The sequence below is a fragment of the Pagrus major genome, chromosome 18 (assembly GCF_040436345.1).
Source record: "Pagrus major chromosome 18, Pma_NU_1.0".
NCBI lineage: Eukaryota > Metazoa > Chordata > Actinopteri > Spariformes > Sparidae > Pagrus > Pagrus major.
In genome coordinates this window covers 32,449,033-32,472,163 of record NC_133232.1, presented here as the reverse complement: position 1 = coordinate 32,472,163, position 23,131 = coordinate 32,449,033, and the positions used below count along the sequence as shown (strand labels likewise).

The 23,131-nt window shown below is 40.7% G+C and overlaps 1 protein-coding gene across 7 annotated transcripts in view; it reads left to right on the top strand.

Moving 5' to 3' along the window:
* The window catches only part of enox2 (ecto-NOX disulfide-thiol exchanger 2), a 198,870-nt gene that overhangs the window by 114,872 nt on the left and 60,867 nt on the right, over positions 1–23,131 (top strand). For all 7 annotated transcript variants that reach the window (XM_073487201.1, XM_073487205.1, XM_073487204.1 and 4 more), the window contains one exon: positions 17,329–17,460. In XM_073487201.1, the coding sequence (XP_073343302.1) occupies positions 17,329–17,460 (132 nt within the window). The remainder of the gene's footprint in view (positions 1–17,328; positions 17,461–23,131) is intronic.

Here is a 23,131-nt window from a genome sequence, read left to right as displayed (position 1 = left end):
TGTGTAGAGGCTTTGCCCTCGCTGTAGCGGCCCGGGTTTCGAATCCGGCCTGGGCCCTTTGCTGCATGTCACTCCCCTTCTCTTTCAACCTGTTTCCTGTCATCTCTGAGTTGTCCTATCAATAAAGCCATACAAAAGGCCAAAAAAAAATGAAAGTGAATCGTGGATTTGGAGAATCGTGACAGCCCTACACTGATAACTCATTAACATGAGCATGTGGTTGTCTGCATTGGCCTGTGTGTGAATCACTCAATCAGAGAGAGAAACAAATCTGTAGTATCGACAGATTTCTCTGTGGTACAAATGAAAGCTCTGTTGCATTGTTCGGTTTTTTGTTGAAAATGAATAGTTTTTGGGCAGTTTTCTCGCTGTTTGGAGCCCATTTACCTTTTGATGTCAACTTTAGATGTACCTCTGCTGGTTGTTTTGCTACATCTGAGAATTTTTGAATTTTTGCTTGATTTGATGGGTGAAAAGAAGGGCACTGCGGGGGAGCTCAAAGTCATGCAAATTGCTGATGATAAGTCACGTTCAGACATAATGCATAATGGATGAGAGGGAGCTAAATTAATATAGCATGTATGTGAACCCAAGCTGTCTTAATTCATTAACCTCCATGTTTATCTAAATTCAGCACCATCACATTCCTGGTTCAGCATTAAGGTGTGAAGTCTCAGTAGATTAGCTCATACGAAAGTTTAGCACCCTGTGAATTTCTCATTTTCGTTTTTTAGGAGAACAGAAAGTTTTTCTCTCTGCTGTCATGCTGCTGTGGAGTTATTGTGAAAAACTGCTGCAGGATGTTTCAATTACTTCTCATGAAGACGTCAATTCCATTTCCACTCTAATTAAACATGCTTAAAGTTTTAATGGTTTTTACTCGGTTACATCATAGCAGAATGTGTCTGCAGCAAACATGGTTTAAGGCTTAGTTCAGCTTCACACACTGACTTATCGTTAATGTTTTGTACTTTCTGTCTTCAGTGGGAAAAACCAAAAGAGAAACGTATAAAAGAAATGTCTGTAACTCATTTGAGTTGCAGCATCTGTGGTCTCAACGGTGGCACCCTTTAGGAGGAGGTGACCTGTGACTGCTCTCGTGGGTATGTGTTGCATTGATCTCTGTCAACCCTGATGATCCGCACCAAAACTGTTCAGTATCATCAGTATGTGGGGCCCGGCGGCGCAAAAGCTAGACACAGTCCAGGTCACGGTGCCACCGAGCCCGGCCAAGAGGAACAGCATCATGTTTCCAACATCTCCAAGAACAAGGAGTAAACAGCTACAGTCTTTTTGGACTTTTTTCAATTTCCTTGGTAAATGGACTCTGGTGACATGTATGGGTGTGTAGTGGGTCTAATGGGGCTTTTCCACCGGAAGTTTAGGCTGCATCGATTCAAGCTGAGCCACACCTGGGATGGACAATGGCCAAAAAGCGCCTGTCCCACCTCCAGGCGGGTTGCGGTAACAGCTCGCAACGGCGGCAAAGCCGTGTTGACCCACCATCTCCCTCTCAAACATGCTTGTGTTGCAAGACTTGTAGCCCCCCTCCAGTGTATTTTGATATTTCCATAATATTTTATATTTTTCCGAGTCCTTTCCCGACAATGTTGTCGAGACACAGTTTGTTTACATAAATGTACGTTTACTTGCATAGAAATCTATAAACAACACAAACAGGAAATGAATCAGAAATGATTTTGCTAACAGGTGAATCAACATTCCTTTGTTCCAGTTTCTAAATTGTGAAAATGTGCCGCTTCTCTTTTTTTGTCTTACGTGATAGTAAACTGAATATACAGCAATTGAGGTTTCTGAGTGCAAGTCGTACAAAACAAAACACTAGAAGGGCTTAAGGAGATTGTAACCGGCACTTTTCACTATTTCCTGACATTTTATTGACCAGCAATTAATTGTTTAATCAAGAAAGAAAATAACTGGCGGTTGAATCGATCATAAAAATAATTTGTTAGTCGCAGCCGTCACAGTACGCCGTGTTCATAATTTAGTGCAGAACATAAACACTGTGTTCTTCGCTGCCGCTCCTCTTCTTTCAAGATAAATGCTGATGACGCGCCCAGTGTTGAAGTTAATTTGAGTCTCATCTATGCTATCTAATAAAAGTAATAGGATGTTTTATTGATCCCTGGTTGATTATACAGTAAATGGAGATGGGCTTAAACATAGTTCATCTGGTTGAAGCAGCTTGTTTTTATGTGTATCACATAAATTATTGGCTCAGCTCCTGCAGGATTCAAAGCCCCGTCTCATCTCTTCCTTCTGCGCAGCTTACTTTAAATGATCAAATTGCCAATTACCTCTCTCCTCTTTAGATTGTTGTTCTGGTAATAGAGTCAGTTTCCTCACATCTGTACCACAGTATGTCTTAGATTGCATATTCACAAATCAGTATTTATTGATGTGACAGCTTGGCCATCAGAAGAAATATTTCAGATTTATAACCACCAACCTCCAGTAGTGAAATAGATGCTGTGCATCATTTGCGCATTAAAATGAGAAGCTTTTTCTCCTGCTCAGTAATGAGGTCTGTTGGACTGTTTTTTTTAACGGGTACAGTGTAAATGTGAGATAGGTATTTGAAGGAAATGCACATTGCCTACAGCGTGGAAGGATATTTTAACCTTCATACAGTTTTATGTAGTGTATCACTGGTTCATTGTTCATGTTTGGGTTAATAAGCCAGCAAATGACTAAAGAGTTTAATGTTGTTTAATGCTTCGGTAATTCACTGTGCATGTTTAAATTAATAAGCCCACAAATCAAAACGAGATGCACGGACTAATTCCCACTCTTAATGTTTGTCTCACAGATTTCCCAGCTGTGTTGAGTTTCTCTCCCAGGTGTGACGGCAACACACGACAATAATCAGCTTCTCTGTAATTGGGCACTGCTGTCAGTGTGGACAGACGGATGTCAGCAGCCATCTCAGTAAAGTTGTTCATTAAAGTAACTTCCTGTCTCTTCGAGCTCATCATTCTTACAGATTAGTAGCAGCTGGTTTGTTGCATCATTAAGATCAATGCTACAATCAACATGCTCCTGCATTCTGTCAGTCATCTTCCTGCTTTTAGATGTCAGGAGTATCTTTGATGAGGATGCACTCTTGTTTACATGTGGGTAAACCTGCTAAAAATAAATGATTGACTCCTTTCCCATTGCCAGTGGACAGTGGAGTTCGCCTCTGTTTTTTTTTCTGGTGTGTTACATTTGATCTGAACACGCGTAAAGCCAGGGAACAGTGGAAGGCAGCATTGAGGCGGCAACAATGTTACGGTGGTTACTTTTTTCCAGATCTTTTACTTGAGTCTCTCTTTCAAACTCAACGGCAACTGTACCAAGTTTGAGCGCTGCTAGAACAGAGACGGATAGAAAACCGCCTATGAACAAATGTCCAAAACTTCAACGCGCATCATAGCATCGCGCCAGAGAAAGGACAGAAATTAGCATTTCCGACTGATGCTACAATCTCGTGACCCATTGGCTATCGTCTGACGATGATTTAGCCTCTGGGGGCAACAGCGATTGTTCATGGGCTACTGATGTAGCCAGTGGATACAGATAATGAATATCTGGGCCAAGACTTTCTCTTCTGTGCTGTAGGAGATACACTAATAATAAACACTCGTTAATGGGGCACCACCTCCGTTATTTTGTCTATTTGAATAATCCGGAGGTAATTAATCAAATTCGACTGGACAAGTTTAACTTGTATCAATTTTAATCAATTTCAGATCAATTTATTCATCTCATATATGAAGCAGTGAGATTCTACACATATCCATCGGTTCTCCACATTAAAAACAAACCTGCACAGACAACGACATGCGGTTAAACATGTTTATTGACTAAATAATTCAGGTTAAATAAATGAAATGGCAATTTAAATGAATAACACAGGTAACAGGAAATGTGAAATAACTAAGTAATGGGTTATTAGTGGAATATAGGCTGATGGTGAGATCATGGGTTAGGTTGAAGCATTTAAATATTACGGTAGTAATTTTTAATACTAACGAGACCCTAACCGAATTTCTCTTAAGCTAAAAGATTAGAACCAGAGCCATATACCATCTCATGTATCATGTGTGAATCCAGCTGTTGTGAGTGATGGAGAGCCTACTTTCTCAGCCGAGTTGCGGGGCCGCGGCAGCGGATTCCCTCGGGTGATTTGCGACTCTAGCTGGCGGTCCGATGGCCGGGGTCAGCTCGTCCGGTATCAGTCGGTTGGGCACCTCGGTCCTTTGTCTTAGGAAGAGGGCAGCTGGTCCCGTACCGATCCGGTGCAGATCTTGGCTCAATGCCCAGCGGGATGATACCGCTAGCGAGCGCTGGGGGCTTGTCACAGAGTCTGTCTTTCGTTGGAAACCGCTTGCACGGTCTCGGACACAGCAAGTTGCTGTGTCGTGATGATGATTGTGATAAAGATGTTCTTCTTCGTTTCTTCGAGTGGTTTTCAGGCTCTGACTTTGTAAACTAGATTTAACTTCTTGAATAAAATAACTGAGGAGGATACGTTGATCAAGCGGATCTTCCGTTGTTAGTTAATGCAAGGTAATCTAAATTAAGTTTACTTCTTCAAAAGCGAGTTACGATACTTAACGGTATAAAACAAATTAAAACAGAACTTCGTTCTGGTACAAACTTAATAAAAGAAGCTAATCAATACTGCGAAAAATATAAAATGAGAAAAATCAACGCGTGAGCACTTCTGATGAGATCGCTGTCTTGGAGCGTGTTTCAAAGTAAAGTAAAGAGCTTCAAAATAAGTTACAAAAGAAAAACTTAAACAAAACTTTTTAAAAACAAAACAAAAAAACTGTAACTAAACAAAAACCTGTAAACAAAACTAAAACTAAAACTAAAACTCTGAACCGAGAGACGTGATCTCTCCGTTTTATTACTTGCAAATCGAGGCGTGTCTAGGCGGGGCTTACCGGCTTTTATCTCCAAGATTTAGTGGAGGTGTTAAGATTCACAGAAACTCACTGAACTAAACCGTGCTTCACCTTCTCAGTTTCTCACCATGGCTCAATAGATGTACTTTGTCTATCATGACAAGGATTATGACGTGATTAAACATTAATTATACATATTCAGCTTAATACTTGTTAAAACAAAGACATATCAGAGTCATTTACTGGTTATAACCATGAACATATTAAACAGAATATTTCTCGTCCAACTGTATCAGGACTCACCATCAGGAGGTGCTGTGGTTCCACCGAACACAGTACAGATTAAACATTAAAATTTGATTTCAGTCAATCTTAATCGTAGAGAAACGGGAGAAAGATCAATTTTATGAGCTTCTCTTACTGTTTCTTAATATGTAAGAAATAAGATTGTGAGATACTGACTTAATGGTTAATTAGAAATGGTCTGAAATCTGGAAGAATACAGAGACCATTTGGTTTGGAATGCGAGCAGATAGCATCCAGATGTGTCATAAATTTAAAGAAGACAGAGTAACAGCATAGAAAAACACGTCAGAAGGTGTCCGATGTCCACTCTGTGAATGTTTGTGGATCAGAAGTCATAGAGACAGAGAGAGAAATAGGTAGAAAGTGATCAGGCGTGTTACTTAATCTGCAAATGTAAAGACATTGTATTAACACATCCTCTGATGACATTGGTTCGTCCCTCCTGGTGAACTGTCACAGGACTCACATGACCTGTGGGAAGAGTTTTATCTGTTCAAAAGGGGAGAGAGAGTTCAGAAATGGGAGAGTAAGTTCATCCAAAGGCTTTGGTTGTAAATTAATTACAACTGTCCTCATTTGAAGTCTTTATGGTCCAGAGAGGCACTGTCCTCTCTGCCAGGAGATAAGATGTGCCTGAAAGGCGCCTCCTTCATGTAAATCTTCTTTATCCAGATGAAAGGGTTAACAAGAAACAACAGGCCTCAATATAATGCAGAGGCGATGGACAGAGGTTCCTACAGTGCTAATCTTTATAAACATAAATGATTAAAAATGAATTGTTGTCAAACAATAGCCAATGGGTTTCAGAGATTATGGACAATGCAACATGCCAGTTTTTCCCTCCAAAGAGACTGTTTACCTGCATTCAACCAAAGTCCACTCATGTGTTGGTTAATACTACTTGGAGAAACCAGAACACTTAAAATCTTGTCCCTTGCCTACAGATTCTTCATATGCAGGTATCTGTTTATAGAGATCACCATACCTGATACCTGATATTGTAGTTGTTATAACATGTAAACGTTTCAGTGTCTTCTCGAGACAGGATTCCAGCCAATAATGTAAAAACTTACACACTCGATTGAAAAACTTTAAGGACATTTCAAGAGAACAGATGAACAGAATTACTTTTAATTAGTTAAAGTGTGAAGCTTCAGAATAGCAGAACGGCTGTTTCAAAGGTCAAAAGCAAAGTTTCAGTTTCAAGAAGTTTCGATGTTTTTGTTCAGCATAGTTAATTTGGGGTTACCTTGTCTGAATTCCTTTGCATAATCATTATAAAATGTCCATCAATTTAATCTACACCTCTGTTTATAGAACCAGTTTGGATTCTGATAGACTGGATACAGATGTGGTGTGAATCTTTACTGGCCTCACGATTCGATTATGATTACGATTCAGCGGTCAACGATTCGAATGCAAAACGATTCTCGATGCATCGTGATGCATCTTAGTGTATGGCATCCTCAGTGATACTTTTTCATCATTTGAACCTTTTATTTCCAGCTGAGGCCGGACAATCAACAAAAGCTGCAGACTCTCGATTATGCTCCGTCTCTGCATCGATGCAGAATCTTCCACGTCTGCATCGCGATGCCTCTTATAACTGAGACATTTCCACACCTCCAATACAGATATACAGTAGTTTTGCATTGATATGATTGATTCTCTCAGAGAGAAAACAAAGTAGCCAGCAGGGGTCATGTTTGAGATGAGATACAGCCCAAATAGTGATATAGTAGAAGATGTGCTATCTAAATACATAGTCTGCTGATGCTCAGGAGAAGCAAATCCACTGGTTCTGCATCAGAACTGGAAGCACTTTCTTGGTTCTGCTGGCAGACTTGGCATACCATTTAGGATATTCCGACCAATCAGAAATGCCAGAATCTAGCAGCTGGGAACCACCTGCCAAAGTATCACACGTTTTGCTATCGCCACCTTCAACCATCTAATCACTTGCATTGTCCAAGCAGAGCAGTACACTCTGCTGTACAATGTGGCCACCATCTAACTGAGGCACTCAGATGTTAGCCTTGCAGAAAACTCACTAGGCAGCGTGTCAGCTTTATTGATTTCCTTACCAAACGCCAGTTTTACAAACGTGGCACTTTACAGGCGTGCCCCGTTTGTTGCATTATAGATTCCACAAGCATCCCGACATCATATTATTTTGAATACTTTGATAGTACTGATGTGAGGCTACAGCTCTCTTTGAGATCGGTCTTCTTTTTCTCTTTTTCATGGCTTTATCTCCCATCCCTCTTCCCCCCCCCCAGATATCAGAGTAATCTGTTCTTGTCTGTCACCTCTCTCAGCCCGATAAGGAAGGGAAGAGTCATGCTCCTGTCCAGGAACGGATGTTCCTCCTCGACAACATTGACACAAACACAAGTGCCTCTGCTCCATCTGTATAAAAATAGCTTCTGATAAGGCAATAGAAATTGAGGTTGTTTACCATAACTGCTCTGCCCAGGGAAGTCTTTTTCCAAGACTTCTTCCTTCGTAAGATTAATGCTGATGTCCACCGTGCATCCTTTTCTTTTTCTCTGTCTGTAAAAGACTATAAATTCACCTGTCAAGAAAACAGTAGTCATATCAAAGGTTTATAGCTCTGCAGCTTTTGATGTGCTCTAGTGTTGCATCAGTCTAATCATGCAGTATTTTTTAAAAGAGGCTTCTTCAGCATTTGGCCGTTTCGAACCAAGCACTGATCCTCATTTAGGGAATTGTAATTAGGCTTTTAGCTGGAGTTGCTGAGCGAAGATAGTCGAAGTCAAGACGGAGCAGCTTTAATTTGTTGGCTTATTATGTCAGCAGAAATATTCATATCAGTCTCAATGTGAGGATGAATGTGAATAAGGAAGATTTTCTCCTGTTTAATGTAAATATTGTAGCATGAAGAGAATCTTGTGGTGGGTGAAGTTATGCCCCTGCGCCACCTGTGTGTTAATTGATGTTGCTGCAGAGCCAGAATTAAACATTTAAACATAATTATACTGTCAGTTTTCATGGGTCAATAGATAATAAAGACATATTTTTAAATGTGTAGTAGCCTAAGAAATAAAACCAATACTCAGCGGTGTATTGAAAGCAGGAGCCGTGTAGACACAACATGGCTGCCCTTGCTGTTTGATTGCTGACGGTTGACAATTTGATGAGAGGTGTATTTGGGTGACGTGTCTGCTTTTATTGATCAGCTAAAGATTGACGAATGTATGTTAAATGTTCTGGAGTGGATTCATTAATCAGGTGGAGCCAGTCAAGAATTTAATTGATCATATTCTGGTAGTTCAGATGAACAAATGAAAGAATACTTTCAGTCCTGTGGAGCAACTAGAATTTAGTGCACTTTGACTCACAGGACTAAATTACGAGCGCCGCAAATTGATGCATTTTTATGAGCGCGAGCACCTGATGACTATTATACGGCCTGGATGGGCATTGCTCTTGTAGTATTTTGTCGGAGTTGGAATTTCAGTCACCTCTGTCGTGAATTGGGTTCAGGTTAGTTTTTCCAATCCAATTTCAGGGGCAGTAATTTGATTTGACAACCTCCGCTTCTGCCACTTCACTAAAGCCGTGGTCACCTGTTAGTCACAAAGGCAACATATATTCACCCTCAGCCATCAAATTGCATTGGATTTATTCGCAGTGGAAGCTAGTCTCGGCATTCGGCTCATTTTTCGGCATTTCTTTAGAGACTTAGTTTTATGATTACATTTTTAAGGCAGAACAGAATTTGAACAACGCACCGTCCCATTCAAATTCTCTGCGCAGGAGAGTGCCTCAGGTTGTCTCTCACCCAGTTTCAGAGGGTAACAGAATTACTTTTTTTCCATAACAGTATAAAGCCATCACTCTTCCAGCTTCAGTAATAACATTACAGTCAGCCATTCAACAGGCAGGGCATTTTGTTTCACAATGTTTAGCCTCTGTAACCTGTTTATTGTTGTAGTATCTAATACGATTACCGTCAGCTTAAAGGTACCCTGTGGAATTTTCTTGTAAATGAAGTTTTCTGTTTGCACCCAGCGTTGCTCACCAAAACACATTGTGGGACTCATGGTGGTCTAAGAATTCCCTCCCCCTTGCAAAGCTGATTTTTCTTAAAGGTTATAGACCTGTGTTGTCATCGACTTTTTGTTGAAAGCAGTCTTCTGCATCCAGGCCTTTGCTGGTGGATGGTCGCCACCTATAGATCAGTGGAACAGATGTGAAACTGACAGGAATGTCAATTTAAGTTAAACCCAACTACCCAACCATTTTCAGTGGATGGTATGGACAAAATCTTGTGATGTCAATATATATTCTTAAACAATGGAATATCAGTCTACTTGTCTACTTTATTGAAATAATGACCTGATAAATAAAGAAACTTAATCGGGTGACGCAAATATCATACTAAAATCATCAGCGTTGTGCCTAATTCATCCAAAAATAGGTCGATGTTTGATAGTAGACAAATTAATATTTAATGCGGCGACCCACTGGCTCAGTATGTAGAGTTGTACAGTGGCTGTGTCCTCGCCGCAGCGGCTCTGGGTTCAAATCCGACCCGTGGCTCTTTGCTGCATGTCATCTCCCCTCTCTCATCTCGTCTCCGGTCCATCTTCGGCTCTACTTTCAAAATGAAGCTGTGAAAAAGGCCCAAAGAAATAAGTAGGGATGCTCCGATCAGGGTTTTTTGCCCCCGATACGAGTCCGAGTCCTTTGATTTTTGAGTATCTGCCGATACCGAGTCCCGATCCGATACTCTTATAATACATTTAAAAAATTAAAAAGATCGAAGAAAACTATCCAAGGTGTCCCTTATTTTTTATTATATTTTACCACCCCTCGATATCCCAAATTTACATATCTGACAGTTTGCAACTGCATCGTTCTCGTCACTCACTTTAAAATACTTCCACACAGCAGACATGGTGCGCCACAACTCGCCACTCCGCTTCAAAACAAACTGGCGTGCTGGTCTTCTGCGCATGCGCATGTCGTAAACGGTGGTAGTAAATACTCATTTTATTTTTTTTATTTTGAATCACCAATAGCCCATATATCAACAATCTAATACAAATAATGACTAAATAAATATATATAAAACCGATCTCTGATCGGGTCGTAACGTCCGAGTCCCGATCGAGTCTTCAGTGGCGTGATCGGCCCCGATTTCCGAGTCACGTGATCGGATCGGTACAACCCTAGAAATAAGAATAAAAAATACTATTTCACAATATGTATCGTCCGCTTGTCGACTCGTACTAACCTGTCAGAGACAAAGTCGCAGCCTCGCAAGAAAGTGTCACAAAGTCAAACTTCCTCTCATTGTCATAAAAAATACAATATGATGACGCTATAAAGCCGAGCTAACTTCTAAACAACACATTAAACCAAGTTGTATACAAGCTCTTCAAAAAAAACCCATCTCATCTCAGCGGGAGTTGCATTTTACAGGATTTCTCTGTCAATGTCAGTCAGCTACCCTCTTGTTTACAAATGTATCAGAATATTTTGAGGTGACTGGAAGAGAAATGAAGGCCAGTTTTTGCCACTTTTTTTTGTATTATTTTTTTTTCTCCCTCCCATGACGCCGGAGTCTTTAGGCGTCTTCTGCCATCTTTACATCTTCACTTTGTTGTCGTCTTTTCTGGTCCTAAATGAGACGTGGTGTAATATAACACTTGCAGCCCTCTCTACTGTGCCATCACTAATCACCAGACCCCTACCAGTTTTATCATAATTAACAGATCAAAGAAGCGGAGAGAAGGGCACTCATACATTATTAAACAGACGCCGTGTGTGTATGTGTGTGTGCGCTTGCGTATGTTAGGCACGTAGGTGATTGAAAAATTATATGATCTTTATGCATGCATCTTCTGATAATTCATCAGAGATAAAGTCGTACAAATTGTCCTCTAAACATCTTATCTTCATATTCGTCTTCAGATTCTTCTCACATTGTGTTGAGACTTATTCTTCAAATGACCCTGAAGGTGCCCTCCTGACCCACCTCCCAACACGCATAGACAAACACACGCACACAGACAAACATACAGCCCTGCATTCAGGAGAAGATTAAGGTCAAAGAGGCATCCGCTCTCAGGGAGCAATTGTGCACCAGAGGCGTTTCTTTTTTCTACAATGTGCTTTAAATGCATGAGTATGGACACTTCAAACATCCCTCCAGATGGAAAATGGCAGCCATCTTCTCTAATATTGTGTCTCGGACCAATAAATCCAAAAGTAGTCAGCAACCATTTTATTTTTCCTTTGGTTGGTGGACATGTATTGAATCTTAATTATGCTCATTTGTCTGCTCAACCACTTTGCGTTCAGCGATGACATTATATTATGCACTAATTGTAGGTTTTTTGTGGTAATGACTATCATCAGGCCTCTGTGCTTTATTCAAAGTTCAATTTGATGAAGCTTCCATTTTCTACTTCACTCTTTTGTCCGTCATTTTGTCTCGTCAGCATCACATCTGTCTATTAAAAGCGACCTTTTTCTTCCTCTTTTTGTCTCCATCCCTCAGCTTTTTAGCTGCCTCTCGAATATGCTCTCCAGGGGCTGTAATAAACCTGTAGTTAGCTGTTAAAACCATGTGCATTTTATACTAAATGGCCCCCAGCGCCTCTCTGCCTGCTGTTGGGGCTTGCGGCCAATGGGCCTTTAAATGACCTAATTTCCTATCTGCCTCCTGGGGGAGCTTTTAGGGGAGCTAAAAGCTGGTCACAGCCCGGAGAGAATGAGTATCAGGAAAGCTATGGGCTGGGCTGGACCTCAGCTGAATCAAAATTACTATCACTTTAATTGCCATGGGTAATATCCATGTGGAAATGTATCATGGTGATACTGGTGGTGAGCTGCACATCAAGTGGTCTCTAAACAGCACTTGGAGTAGTATTTGTTAGTTTTATCAGAGTTGTTTAGGATTATCATCCTTTTTTACTCAAATACTCTCTGTGTTTACTGGTACTTATTGTCTGTTGATTATTTCCTTGGTAAATAGTAGAGGTGTGGAAATTTCCCGATTATAAGATGCATCGCGATGCAGATGTGGAAGCTTCTGCATCGATGCAGAGACGGAGCATGATCGAGAGTCTGCAGCTTATGTTGATTGTTGATTGTCCGGCCTCAGCCTGACAATCAAGTAAAGGTTAGGTCGCAATAAAGTTAGGTCGCTACGTTGCTCCCATGCTTTGAATTGTGGGCGGGCATTCAGCTAAAAATTACTTATGTAGGAGGCATGTCGGAGGGAGGCAGCGATCATCTGCAAGCGCTAAAAAAAACTCACCAAGTATTTTTTATAATTCGAAAGCATCAGTAATTGAAGAGCAGGGCTGCAAACGGCTAATCTTTCAATCAACACCAGTTAACTGTTGCATCAAAGATGTTTTTTACGTAATTGCTATGTGGTAACATTCACCTAGTGATGATGCCTTTGCAGTGATCAGGCACGTTCCCTTTTATCAGACAATATTTAACCTTCTAGATTAATTTATGCTCATTTTTGGAGGTTTTCTGTGTGTTGTCTTACAGGAATCAATCAGGATAATCCATTTCCAAACATTTCTGATATTATATTGCAGTACATGTGATTCTTCCTTTTGAGTTTTCTTCATAAGGGGTTATTTTTACATTAAGTCTGTTGATTTGGTAACTGAAACCGACCCTGGACACTAATGTTGTCATCCAGTGAGAAGAGAGATAAATGAAACCTCCACCTGTGGCTCTACTTAAATCGGGCTTAACCTGACTTATGTATTTTGAGCCTGGCTCTACAGACTTCTACATTTGGACCTCTGTGTCACGAGGTCTTTAGCTTCACATGATTAGATTGTTCAGTTTATATAATTAGACGTGGCATTTGTATGAGCTCAAGCTAAACTGAGCCAACAGCTGAACATAATTTGGCTGATTTTTTTTATTTGTACTTACTCTGATGTGTTGACCTTGAAGTAAACAGTTAAACTGATGGGATTCAATTAGCCACTTTTGATTCCATGCAGATGATTGGCTTCAAAACAACAAAGTGCTCAGATTGATGTTTTCAGTTAGAAATATTTACCAACATTGATTCCCTCATTGGCAGTATTGTCCCTGGCTCCTATTCCTGCTTTCTGGGAAGGTTAATGTATGTGTTGATGTTTTATTTTATTTATGTATTTATTTAGTTAGTTAGTTATTTATTTGTTTATTTGTTTATTTATTTATTTTAGCAGCTGTTTGTTATTCCTACCTCAGCTCTATATATTGATGTGACCCTGTGGGGCAGCCAAAGCTGACTTCTGCCCTCAAGGTCACTTTTGCTGTGAAAAAATCAAAAGCCCTCAGTGATTGACACACAGAGCCACACATCTGAAAAGCATAATTGATTCGTGTGTGTGTGTGTGTGTGTGTGTGTGTGTGGAAAACATGAGACAATTGAAAGAAGCCAAGTCGATTCAGGACGGGCAGCAGAGAAAAAAAGCGGAGTTTAGTTGAACGAAAAGAAAGCAGGTGACACAGGAGCTGGATAAATGAATGGGAGCAGAGGGGCCCACAGATGAAGTGAAGGGCGTGCGACATGAATGCAGACTATTTGTCAGCAGGGTCACAAGGCTACTGTAGAGGAGTTAACGTGACCCAGCACTTAACAGTACACTTAAACGTCCATGACCCTCGCAGTCAAATGCACAAAGCTTTGAATATGAGCCTCACAATCAATAAGAACTTCACTGAGGAAGAGATATTAATTCTGTTGAAATGTCTTTGGAAATCCATTGACCTCCACTGATTTCCCATCAGAGGCAGTGCATTCTCGTGTTTTCAGTCGCGATTCAATAGATGAGATGGGAGGACGAACGGATAGATTTATGGGATTTCACATGTCATACTTGTCTGAGCTGGCGAGGGCACACTGACATTTAACTGATGATTATTTTTAAGTGAGAATCTGACATGATACCGTTTATGTAATATGCGTAATATTGTAGATGTATGAATAGCAAGGCTATATTATATTGTTAAACAATCCTATCTCTTTCTAGTATCGTCACATGCAGACTTTTATGTGTTCACATTTGTATTTGTCAGCGTAGTGATCTGATTTTCTTTCATCTCATTTCGCAACAGCAACATTTTATGTAGATATGTTCACTTCAAAACTGCAGCTTAAGCTCGTACTCTATTCCTTTTTGCCCCTTTGGCTGTTTTCCCTTTAAGACACAGAAAACTTTTGAGATTATTTTTAAAAAGCAGATGTAACAACGGAAGAAATTCAATGTAGAAAATCAGTCAAAACCTCAGTGAAGAGGAGTTTTTAGGAGTTTGATTTTAATTGACTTACTGTTCTTGTCTGTGACAAGGTTTTAAGTGGTTATCGGCGAAGTGGTTGGATGATTGATTAGCAGCTTTGTCTTTGACTGCACTAGTGTTCAGGAGCACAGAGTGTCTGCTGCTGTGGCTTTGAAGGTTGAGGAAGTGGATTCTCATATGTGGCTGTGTTGGTCATTAAAAATATGTATGTTGGAATAAACAGGATGAGCTGAGTCACCAAGATGGCATTGCTGTACTGATGAAATGAAGGACATTAAGTTTATTTATTTGTTTATTTGACTGGGACAAAGCAGGTAACAACGGCCTTACAAATAACACTATATAAATATTCAATATACAATACACAATACTAAAATGAACAGAATATATTTTATTAATTTAAACCACGATAGCCATAGTACATTTTCTGGAATTTATAGACAGAATAACCAGATGAGCGTTAGCACACACCTATCGAGGACTGAAACTGACAAAATCAAAAATTAATAAGAAGTATATTTCTATTACTCAATAAATATATTGAAATGCAAAAAACGCACCAGAAAGTAGCTAAAAAAATAAATGTAGGCATTAATTAATTTCTAAAATGTTGCATAAATTGATATTTTAGTTTTAATTTGCCTCTGTACTTACACTTAAATATTTAATATTTGTACTTAAATATTGTATTAATTCACCTATTACTTGTATTTAGACATTTATTTATTCATAAATATATTTACTTTTATTTTTGATATTTGGTGCATCTAATGGCAATTCATTTATTGAGCTTTTTTTTTGTTTATTTGTTTATTTTTGATTTTGGCAGTGTTAGTCCTCCATACACGCCAGTGCTGTTGACAGACAGATATTGTGATTATTGCTTTTAGCTTGCTATTTAGCAAACATACAAAGAGTTTGCTGGTTCAAACTTGGCAAATAAGAAGTTTTGATTCTCCCCTCTGTTTTTATGTCATTGTAAACTGAGTATATTTGTGTTTGGGCAAAACAACCCTTTTCTGACGATGGACTGTTGGACTGTTTGCAGTGTTATATAACATTTTATAACCTAGTAAAATCTATTTCTAAAAAGTAATTGCCAAAGATCAACAGATAATGACAATAATGGTTAATACTGGTCAATATATAATGAAAATTTGCACTGGGGCATTAGGAAGAATGATTCACTGTTGATTTTAATGAACTGACTCAAATCAGCTCAGTGACTGTAACGCAGCATTAATGACCTGGAAAAGAGAAGATTTAGTAAATATCTCAATATTACCATAACCCTATTGAATCCTATGATGCACAATATTAAGTTTTTACCCAGCTCTAATCATCATTGTTTGTATAAGCCAAGCAAGAGCACTGAGTTAGACTGAGGACATCACCTGTCAAACTCTGAGTGTGTGTATCCATCAACACTGCAGTTAATGTACTGTAAACTGTAATAAAAAAGCTATAAAACAGCTCACCACCACTCCTCTCCTCCTTCATTTTAAGTCCTCGAAAGTGTCCCCAGTTAATAGGGTTGTGTTCGTTAACAAGCCTGTGAAGTCCTCGTCAGCAGCATTATCACAGCGACGCACAGACACGGGCGGTTTTATCAGGCCTCTCTATGGCGGTAACAGCAGACAGCTCTGAAATTAGCAGCTCAGAGAGGGAGGCAAAGAGGCAAATAACATTATTACACATGGCCAGCTGTGTCTGAACACCAGGAATACAAATGTAGGCTGGTGTTGTGCAGACTGACACACACACGGGGCACAGCGTTGCCTCCACAGTGGGTTCTGCCACGGACCTTCTGAGGTGTGAAGTGTGTGTGCAGGGTGCAGCGCTTCTCATTATTAACAGTGGTGTTGGCTTTGGCATGAGGAGAGAAGAGGGCAGCATGGCTCAGCCAGCAGTCACAGCAATTTACAGGTCTGTCAGAGAGAAAGAGGTCGACCAGAGGAGAGAATTAAAGAGCATTTAGAGCTGTGAAATAGACTGCAGACGGGGAGAATGAGCCGCTGGTGGATGCATGATGTGTTCATGTTGACTTTACTTCGGGGTTTTTATTATGGGGATCTAAATGTGTTTGTTTTATTATGCAACACTTGGCAGAAAAACGCGATTCTGGGGTTGTGAGTTTGGGATGATGCGTGTGTGTTTGTCATGCTAAGTTGGAGATTTTTCCAAGGTTTAGCAGCAGAGCGCCTGGCAAATGCCTGATAACATCAGGATTTGTGCTTAGTGCCATGATAATCTTGTTTTACGCTGTATTATTTTCTTACTCTGGCTTGCGAGTGAAAGCTCTGATCTTTCACTGGAGTACTCATTTGAGTACATTTTGTGTATATATGTATGAATACATTCCTTTTTTTAATCTGCTAGTGCCTATAGGAGCAAGATTCAACATTTGTGCAACAGCTTTTTCAGTCCTACAGCAGCATTTTCAGCACAGGTCAGTGAGACAGGAGGTGTCAAGGGGCCTAGGTGTTCAACCTCGGTGCAGAAACTGAACAAACACCAAGATTAATAGATTCTAAATGACAGTTTTGTTGAAATCGCTTCGGTGTCGGACTGACTGCTGGGTCACAGTGGCCTTTCCTCTCCCCTCAGACAGAACACAGAATTAAAGGAGTGATTTATAGGAAGGAGGCGGCTGGAGGTGATGGCCCCCCACGCTGTTGAAAACAATCTTCTACCTCGGTCTTTCCCATAACGTGATTCCTCTTCTGGAACAACCGTGTATCATGATGATTTAGAGGTCACAGAAGTGATACTGACTCTTCCCTCCGTCTCTTGTTGTTTCTTTCTGCAGAGGGGATCTGCAACATGACAATGGACTCCAACTCCATGACAATGCCCATGTCAGACCCCAACGCCTGGGCGACGGCCATGAACAACCTGGGGATGCCTCCCATTGGAATGACTGGACAGCAACTCATGCCAGGTACCACACTGCCAACCAGAGAGCAACCAACCCATGACCACAGAAGCCTTTTTGTTAAAAAAAACATTAAAACCAGTGACGGGGAAAGTGATTAACATTGATCATTTGGTTCCAATGCAATGTGCTGCTGTCAAAACTTGGGTCTGGCATTCATCTGGATGCCACTTGACAAGATTCACCCATCCAAACACAGTTGCAGGCCAAGTACACCCCCTCATGCCAACTGCACTCCCCAGTGGCAGTGGCAATGCCCCCTGACATTGATGATGGGATCTATTTAAGTACATTTACTCAAGTATTTGACCCAAGAACAGATCTGAGGAACTTGTACTTTACACTGTTATAGGAGTGCAATGATAGACCAGTGGACTGCTTTCCAAATCTGGTACCTACATTACCCACAATGCAACTTAGCCACTTACACATAGTACATATATTGCCAGAAAATTACTTTTGACTTAAGTACATTCAATATCAGATACTTTTACTCAAGTACTATTTGCATGAGTGACTTTCACGTTTCAAAAAAGTAATATTTTATTGCATGTTTCAGACCATATTGTCCTGCCAGGGAGGGCACTGCCATCAGAGAGTGCAGTTGCTGTGAGGGGTGAACTTGGCCTGCAACGGTATTTGGATTGGTGATTCATTGCAAGTGGCATCCAGATGAATGTCAGACCCACGGTTTCCCAGCAGCACATTGCATTATAACAAAATGATCAATATTAATCACTTCACCTGTCAGTGTACAATAAAACACTGGCAAACATACCTTATTGAAGTATTTTTAGTGGAAATTGGTGGTATTTAGTTACAGGCATCCACTCTAAAAGACCATTTTACTGATTGTAGATGTATGAATAGCAAGGCTATATTATATTGTTAAACGATCCTATCTCTTTCTAGTATCGTCACATGCAGACTTTTATGTGTTCACATTTGTATTTGTCAGCGTAGTGATCTGATTTTCTTTCATCTTATTTCGCAACAGCAACATTTTATGTAGATGTGTTCACTTCAAAACTGCAGCTTAAGCTCGTACTCTATTCCCGTCATAATAATTAGGTGCAATCAATTTTTGCCCCTTTGGCTGTTTTCCCTTTAAGACACAGCAAACTCTTGAGATTATTTTAAAAAAAGCAGATGTAACAACGGAAGAAATTCAATGTAGAAAATCAGTCAAAACCTCAGTGAAGAGGAGTTTTTAGGAGTTTGATTTTAATTGACTTACTGTTCTTGTCTGTGACAAGGTTTTAAGTGGTTATCGGCAAAGTGGTTGGATGATTGATTAGCAGCTTTGTCTTTGACTGCACTAGTGTTCAGGAGCACAGACGGTCTGCTGCTGTGGCTTTGAAGGTTGAGGAAGTGGATTCTCATATGTGGCTGCGTATGTCATTAAAAATATGTATGTTGGAATAAACAGGATGAGCTGAGTCACCAAGATGGCATTGCTATACTATTAACAGTCTTAGGATGGCACACACAGACAGGTATCCTCTGTCTGACAGAGGCTGATATGACTCAGCATCAGTTGGGATGAGTGAAAAAGCAGCAGGTTTTGTTTTCAACCTCAAGACTCTCAGCACTGACAGTTATGCCATTGCTATTGCATCTGGACATTTACATTTTCAAATTCGTCTTTGAAAAGTTAAGGGTATTTTACAACAACAGCTGTCCAAGAAAAAAACACTCTTCAGTGATTTAAAATAAAACAATAAAAGATAGAAATTCATTTTAGTACAAAGTTTGGTTTGTCAAACCTGTCCAGAGTGAACCATCTTCCCCAAGCAAATCAATAAAGGATCTCAAGGTTATCAGTTCAGTTCAGTTCATCCTCCACGAGTGAGCACTCTTTTCAAAGAAATGAATAAAAGATCTTTGAAACATCTCCAACACTGTCAAAGTTACCTTCGTACCTGTCAGTTGTTTATCTTCGTGCACGTAGGATAATTGTCTGGAAGTGCAGCTGAAGGCTACTGGTAAGCTAGCTGTGTTGCCTTTGAAGTGTTTTTGAAGTTTCTTTTTTTTTCTGCTTTGGACATGGGCCGGAAACGTGGAAGTCGACCTCACTTCCATCTCACTTTCATTAACGTTTCACTTTCTTTCTCTGCCTTTTCAATCGGACGGACAAAAAACTAAAATAAAACTCACTGACAGCCTGAGACTGTGAACTCTACTTAATAATAATAATAATAATAATAATACATTTTATTTGTACAGCGCTTTTAAAAACTCTCAAAGACACTTTACAAGAATGGAATACATACAAGAATACATAAAATCAAGTGCATGGTGCATAAACTCAAGTGCATAGTGCGATAGAGGAGAAATATGTAGTAAAAAGAACAGTGTATGAGGATATGGATCTGTGTAGGTTTTTGGGAGAACAGGTTGAGTACAGCAAACTGCTACAGGTGCAGATGAAAAGCGAGTTTGAAGAGGTGGGTTTTGAGTAATGACTTGAAGGTGGATGAGTCTGGGCAGTCACGGATGTGTTTGGGGAGGGAGTTCCAGAGGGAGGGGGCAGCAATGGAGAAGGCTCTATCCCCCCAGGTACGGTGCTTGGTCCTGAGGGGGGGTGAGAGAAGGTTAGCGTCTGAGGATCTGAGGTTTCGAGAAGGAGTGTGGTGGTGGAGCATGTCCATGAGGTAGGGAGGGGCCTGGTTGTGGAGGGCTTTATGGGTGAGTAGGAGGAGCTTGAAGTTGATTCGGTGAGGGACAGGGAGCCAGTGAAGGTTTTGGAGTACGGGGGTGATATGTTCACGGGAGCGGGTGTGGGTGAGGAGGCGGGCAGCAGAGTTTTGGATGTATTGAAGTTTATTGAGGACTTTGGAAGATGAGCCATAGAGGATGCTGTTGCAGTAGTCCAGTCTTGAAGTGATAAATGCGTGGATGAGAGTCTCAGCTGCAGAGAAGGAGAGTAGTGGGCGGAGGCGGGCAATGTTTTTTAGATGGAAGAAAGCAGTTTGGGTGAGGCGGCTGATGTGCTGTTCGAATGAAAGAGTACTGTCCATGATGATGCCAAGGTTACGGATGGAGGGAGAGGGAGACAGGTTGATGTTGTCAAAGCTGAGGGTGAAGTTCTGGGTCGATGTGGTGAGATGTTTTGGGCCAATGAGTATGATTTCAGATTTGTCACTGTTGAGTTTGAGAAAGTTTTTTTGCAGCCAGTTACTTGCCAGTTACAGTAATTTTCCAAGCAATTATCCAGCTTTGTCAAACTCATTTCACCTCTGCTTTTGACAAACAGACAATGTGCAGACTACCGAGCCGAGCTGGGCACCCTGAAATGACAAAATTAAAATCCAAATATTGTCATTGTCATTGTAGTCTTGACTTACAGGATATAGACTGTTGGTATAAAGCCTGTCGCTGGGCGCCTGTTACCAAGCTTCCTTCCACTACCTGCGTGTACTGTTTCAAAATCACTATTTTGAAACACTATTTTGCAGGGGCACCGCCGCTGCATCCTGGGTTACATACCGTCCAAGACGATTGTGATTTAAAGACATGCAAACAAGCCAGAGCATTTTATTTTTCTATCCCAGGATAAGAACTGGTGCAGCCAGACCTTTCTCCAGCGCTGACACAGTGCTGTGGAGATCGGTCTGGCTGTGTGAGACTATCATCATTGCAACATTAGGTTATTGGTTTGAAAGAGGAAAAAATGTGTTCATTTTATTATTTCTCCTGTGTTACTACAACATCAAGGAACATCTTGTAAGCACAAGGTTGAGCTCGAGTATTCTGATCTAGCGCTTTAATATCCAGCCTTACCGATTGCTCTGCTATCTATAACATAAGGTTCAGTCGCACCCTCCCACTCTCCATCTCTGAGGAGTTATTCTGCCACGTCTTTTCTCTCTCCTCAGTAGAAAGCCTTTCCCTAAAGCCTTTTATAAATCACTTCCCACTTCTTAGCTGAAATGCACTTTCATATTTGAAATATGCCAGGCTTGTGTGTGCACGTGTGTTTGGAGACGGACCGTCTTCCAAAGGCACTCCTAGAGAAATATGAAGGGAAGCACGCACACACATACTCAAGCCTGGCATAATTCAAAAGAGGTAAACAAAAGCCTTTCTACTGAGGAGTGAGAGAAAAGACACAAGCTGTAGAGGAACTTGAAGAAGAGGAAATGAACCCACTGTTAGAGATGAAGACTGGATGCTGAAGACAAACACACATCCATTAAGGAGTGTGTTTTTGATGAAGTGTGCACTGACGGTGCCAACTTTCTCCTCTTGAACTTTATTTGCAGTGTTTTAAGGCCTTTTTTCAGCAGACGTTTTAACTTGTAAAAGCAGGAAAAGCACAGGTGTAGCTAATATCATTAGCGATGGCTCTGTTCCATTTTAAGTGTATCATTAAGCCAGCATGCACAACACCAGAGCCCTCAAACTGGCACACGTGAAAAGAACGTACTTATTAGTGATGTTATTAGCCGCACCTGTGTTTGGAAAGCTGTAAGAAAACTTATCTTCTGCTTGATCAGACCCAGTTTTTGCCCATAGTCATACTTAATATCAGATGCATGTACCAGTTGGTTTTGGACTGTATTTGTGTAATAGAGAGGAAAATGAGTCAGAGACATTTTTCTCAGCAGACATGTTGACTTGTCATGGCAGGAAAAGCAAAGGTCAAACCAATTTTGTCAACAAATGCCTCAGTTCCATCAAGTCTCCCAGTAAGCCATTCAAGTGAGTCAGCTCGGACAATACCAGGACCCCGAAACTAGCTGACCTAATGGACTGCAGTCAATTTTAATGTTATCAACCACGCTTGTGCTTTTCCTGCCATGACATGCCGAAATGCTCGCTGTAAAAGAAGGTTAAAAGCCCTGCACACCCACGCAGATGTTTTCACTTAATCTGACTGACCAATATGGCAGTGCGTATCGAGCTTGGTACTTTTATTGTTACCGACCATGTCACGCCGGCTCTACCGAGTACTGTTTCACATTAAATCAATCGTGCAAAATTTCTGTGTGAGAGTGACTCAGAGTATGGAGAGAGCAGCAGGACTACGTTACACCAGAAACTTGTTCAAGGCACAGTTAGGCATCGTGATGGCGAGCAGCAAGTGGTTGCATGATTGTCATACTTTTTAAAACTCGACACACACAACACTCGCTACAATATTTGCAATGCAAATTTCAAAGCTGTCCAGGGCAATGGCACTGACCTGACCAAGACCTGGTCAAACACAAAATGTATCTGAGTGTTGAGTAGCTTGATGGCTTCCGACAGCAACTGCAGCTAACATTAGCATGCGTGAAGCGCCCACAATGTTCTGAACCCTCGAAACTCTAAGTGAAGCATCAACAACTTCATTAGCATCTTCAGCCAGTTCAACACATCCGACTAAATAGGTTGATTGCCAGTGAATATAAATCACTGTTCCCAAAACAACGAGATCATGTTATGTACATGACATCTCGTTACTACATTAGTGAGTTAAAAGAACTCACCATCGACTGGGTGAAAGTCCTGTGCCCGTTAAATCCCGCCATCCATCTCCGACCCCCTCCATATGCTGACTTTGTTGCTCTTTATACTACTTCACCTTACTTCCTCCTTTGCTGGTGTAGTAATTAACGTGGCCACTAGAGGTCGCCGCCTAATTAACACAAATATGGGTCGTAATAAGCTGCTTTCACAGATGACCTACATG